This window comes from Aptenodytes forsteri, unplaced genomic scaffold (genome assembly GCF_000699145.1).
Source record: "Aptenodytes forsteri isolate BGI_AS27 unplaced genomic scaffold, ASM69914v1 Scaffold82, whole genome shotgun sequence".
In the NCBI taxonomy this organism is placed as follows: domain Eukaryota; kingdom Metazoa; phylum Chordata; class Aves; order Sphenisciformes; family Spheniscidae; genus Aptenodytes; species Aptenodytes forsteri.
Window position 1 is genome coordinate 9060477 of NW_008795490.1, and position 4110 is coordinate 9064586.

At 44.4% G+C, this 4110-nt stretch overlaps 1 protein-coding gene across 1 annotated transcript in view; it reads right to left on the reverse strand.

The window, feature by feature from the left end:
• TNFAIP3 (TNF alpha induced protein 3) overlaps positions 1 to 2760 on the reverse strand; it is an 11378-nt gene extending 8618 nt beyond the window's left edge. Inside the window, 1 exon segment of the mRNA XM_009281472.1 lies at positions 2463 to 2760. Within this exon segment, the coding sequence (XP_009279747.1) occupies positions 2463 to 2760 (298 nt within the window).
• Positions 2761 to 4110: the final 1350 nt, after the last annotated feature.

Below are 4110 nucleotides of genomic sequence, written 5' to 3' on the forward strand. Positions count from 1 at the left end.
CCCCAGCCCATATATGCTGGAATTTTAATTTTTTTTTTTTTTAAAACAGTTTCGATTTTTATACCTCCTACTGCTTTCCTTCTATCCCCCATTCGCATGTCTGCAAAGAAATGTGTGGTGATTCAAAAGGGCTTTTTTTAATTAAAAAAAAAAACCCCACCACTCCACAAACTCATGTACATATTAGGTAAAATATACATCGAAAGATCCCATAGGAAATACTTTCTCTGTTTTCAACAATTAAAAACTTCATTAGAAAAACCCCCAGAATTTTCTGAAGAAAGCCCACCGTTGACTGAAAGAACTAATATATTCCTCCCACATCTATGGGTTAAGCAGCCAAATGCTTTTTAAAGTATTCTTCATGCCACATGGGAGAAAAAGACCCCCATGTTATTTTCTGGGATAATACAGGGCTTCTGCAGGCTTCTGTCCCATTTTTCAGGGATCCTCTCCTTCAGTCCAGTCTACCTTCTCTCTCCTGCAAAGGTCCCTCAATGCGACTACTTTGCATAAACCACAGGTTCCCAAAGCCACTCCTTCTACACATGCACTTAATGACCCTAAAGTACTGAACTGAAGCCAAGTTCATTGGCTGCACGGGGTACGGGGGGACCACAAACCGAGCCCTTGCTTTGCCTTCCCTCAGCCTGCCCTAATATTTCAGCATCTTGTATATTGGTACGCTTGCTCACGGATGGGATCCAAGTCACCAGTCCACAAATTGTTCCCATTTGTAACACTGGCTGACAATCATGAGACAATGCAAGAGGTCACAGTTATTGAATACAGTGTTGTCAGGAACAAGGGTCTGTCCAGGCAGCGTTAACCCCTGCAGAACTCATTAACAGGAGATGGGGGATTCCAAAACCATTGCTCTTTGCCCTGAACAAAAATTACGCACGTTGCCCATTTTCCTAGTAAATCTGTTAGAGTGTATCTCCGCGAAGTTTTGAAGACGCAACACTTGGAGTGATGTTACCTTCCTAGTACCTGCAAAGCGCTGCCTGCCCTAGCTGCAACTCCAGTCCTTCTGGAAGTTCAAGACTACGCGATCTCCATGCACAGCCTAATTACAGTCATGAGAATTTTACACACGTGCAAAAGCCCACCAACAGGTCAGTGCCTCTGTGACAGTTACAGAGACACACATTAGGATCAGGCTCTCCTAGGTCACAGCAGTGACATCTACAGGGAGGTTCTGGTTTTATGGCTTTTGTACAACACAGCCGTGTGCAATCAGACTGATAAGTATAGTAGAACTTGGGATGAGAAGAATGCGGACTAGGAAGATAAGGACAATGTGTATACAAACAGATATGAAAAGAAGCATCCACAGAACATAACGCAAGGACTTCAATGAGGCTGCAGGTCCACCACACCCAGTGTTTCTATAACCAGTGTCATCTGCTCCTTGAGCAAAGAATATGTATTTTGCATGTTCTTGGAGTCCTCACTGTTCCAGTCTACCTTGCTGGTTTGGGGCAATCTGTGCTGTAGGGAATCCCGAGTCCAAGTTTGCAGCTGCGTGACCGTAAGTCATAGCCATTACCAAATCTTTCCTCCACTGAATGTGAAATGCCCAGCGACTCTTACAGTCATGTGCAAAAGTTTCCTGCTCAAGACTGTGGACACATGTACCCTATTCAGCAAATCTTTGCACTACTGCTGTACCTTTTAATTTACAGCACTTGATGCAACACACATAAAGTAACCCAAAAGCCAAGTCCTAAAACCGGTACTGACCCTTGAAAGAAAAGGGCACTGCAAACTTTGTGCTGCACAAAGATGGCTGTCATTCACACACACGGGAGTTACTGGTGAGCCCTGAGGAAGGGCAAGAGCTGGCAAACCCCAGCAGGTAGCTGAGGATGACGGAGCCGGCCGGGTGCAGGGCGCTGACTCCAGGGCCAGCAAGGTCAGGTTCCCAGAGGCTCCATGTCCAGGATGCTCCCGCCAGCACCACTGTTAAAGCTGGATCAGCAAGTAAACCTTGCCTGCCAGCTACAATGGCAGGGCTTATGGCAGGATATTAACTTCCGCTATACATACATGGGAACACATCCCTGTCACTCAAAGCATCTGAAGTCTCCTCTTGCCTGGCATTAAGGGCCATTCAGCACTTCCGACGAGGCAGCCAGCACATAGGAGAGTTGGATTCATGGAAAGGCAATGGGTTGCAAGTCTAGGTTCCCGCCTGGTATTTTGCTCTGACGTGCCACAGGTTATCTGTGAAATTTTCAGGCTATTCATAATACCGTGATATGGGCAGGGGACTGCTACAGCCTCAGGACAGTACATCACGTGGAAAGAATTTTAGTTTATAAACAAGATTAAAAGGCACCACTTTTTTAAAGCCGTGCGCTTCTGTTTCAGTAATGTGAACTCAGATGCTATTAATAAAGGTGCTACGTTTGTATTACCTGTTTTAATGCAAGTGCAAAGACCTGCTCATAACTTACCATTAGTCTTCAAAGGGACAAGCCTCCGAACTTCCATGCACCAGTTGAGCTTCCTCTGGCGCTCCAGTGAAGTCTGGGTGGCCTGGTCAGTCAGGGCCTTCTGAAGTGTTTCCCGAAACTGAGGACAAAACTGGCACATCCTGAACATTTCTATGGTGTATCTGTGCATAGTCCTGAAGTGGTGAATTATTCCACTGGGGGGTTTGACCAGATCTTCAGGTGTCCTCTCTCTAATCTTCATGGCTTTCAGCATATTGCTCTGATACAAAGCTTGAGGAAGGATGTGTTGGCCAGCCATGTTTCTAGAAGACATCTGAAATGAAAAAGGATCCTTTTATTGGCATGTTAGTGTCCTTGCATCACAGCGCTATCACTTCTGCAGAGATTGAGAATGCACTTTCAGGGGCGGGATTCTGGCTGAAGTTTTGCCTAAAACAAGCACAGAGTGGATGCAGTCCACTGAGCCTTATACAGACGATGGTTTTTAAAGCTCGTATCCATCAGCCTCTCTGCATTACTCAGGTACAGACACTGACCAGCTTATTCCAATCATTTGCTGCTATCACTTACTGAGATATTAAAGAGAATTTATTCATAACTAAGGAAATTGCATCATCATTCAAAAAAAAAAAAAAGGCATTTAAATCAAAGTAAGGATAAAAGAAGGCATGATCAAGGAAAGGGAAAATTATCCTGGAAACTTCACTAATTGATAATTGCATAGTGTAATCCCATATGAACTTGCTGAACTTTCAGCACGTTTCAAGCTCTTGTTTTGATGACATGCCAAATAAAGCAGATAACGACCACTTCAGATTTCTGCAGCCCATACATTCTGAGAAGTGATGCTTGGTACAGTAAAAAAAGAGCCCCAAGAATTACATACCATGCTAGTATCTGTCCCATACTTACGATGGCCGAAGACGGCAAATGAGGAATTTGTAGCAGAGCAAGTACTCAAGGACAGACTTATGTTACTCTTCTTGAGGCTCCTTATATTTTGTGAGCAGTAGAGCTACTGCACAGAGGTGCTTGTGCCACGTGTGGGGGTGCAGACTGCAGTGCCGCTATTACTCAGCGGTTAAGTCAACATAGCTGAAAAAGCATTTCCACTTGGCTCAAAAACCCCAATATTTTTCCACAGTGGGACATGTAATGTTTGCTACCCTGCATCCCTTTCTTCAGTATCTCTGGCCTCATGGGCTACAGCAGGAAGAACAAAAAAAACCCCCATAACCTCAAACTGTCTGTACTCTCTGAAATACTTATTCAGAGCACGCTAACTCTGTGGCTAGCTAGAGCCAAATGTAAGGACCACATCCCTCAGAACTCCTGTGCACTACAGTAACACCACCAACAACCTGTTTTTCACGTGGAGAGACTCCCCATGCTGTCCATGTCCATTACTGCTCTGTTTAAAAACGAAGCAAAATTTCTATTAAGACAAACAAAGGTATGCACGCCTAACATGTTTAGACTACAGCTGGTCACATTAGGAGAGCCCATCATTGTGATTATGAACCTAGGGACAAATATCAAGCCATAAGTATATGTCAAGGTCTGGATACATACCTTGCCAAGTACAGGGAGACAAGAAGCAACTGAAAACTGGTTTATGCAACTATTAGGAAGTTATCTCATGGAGATG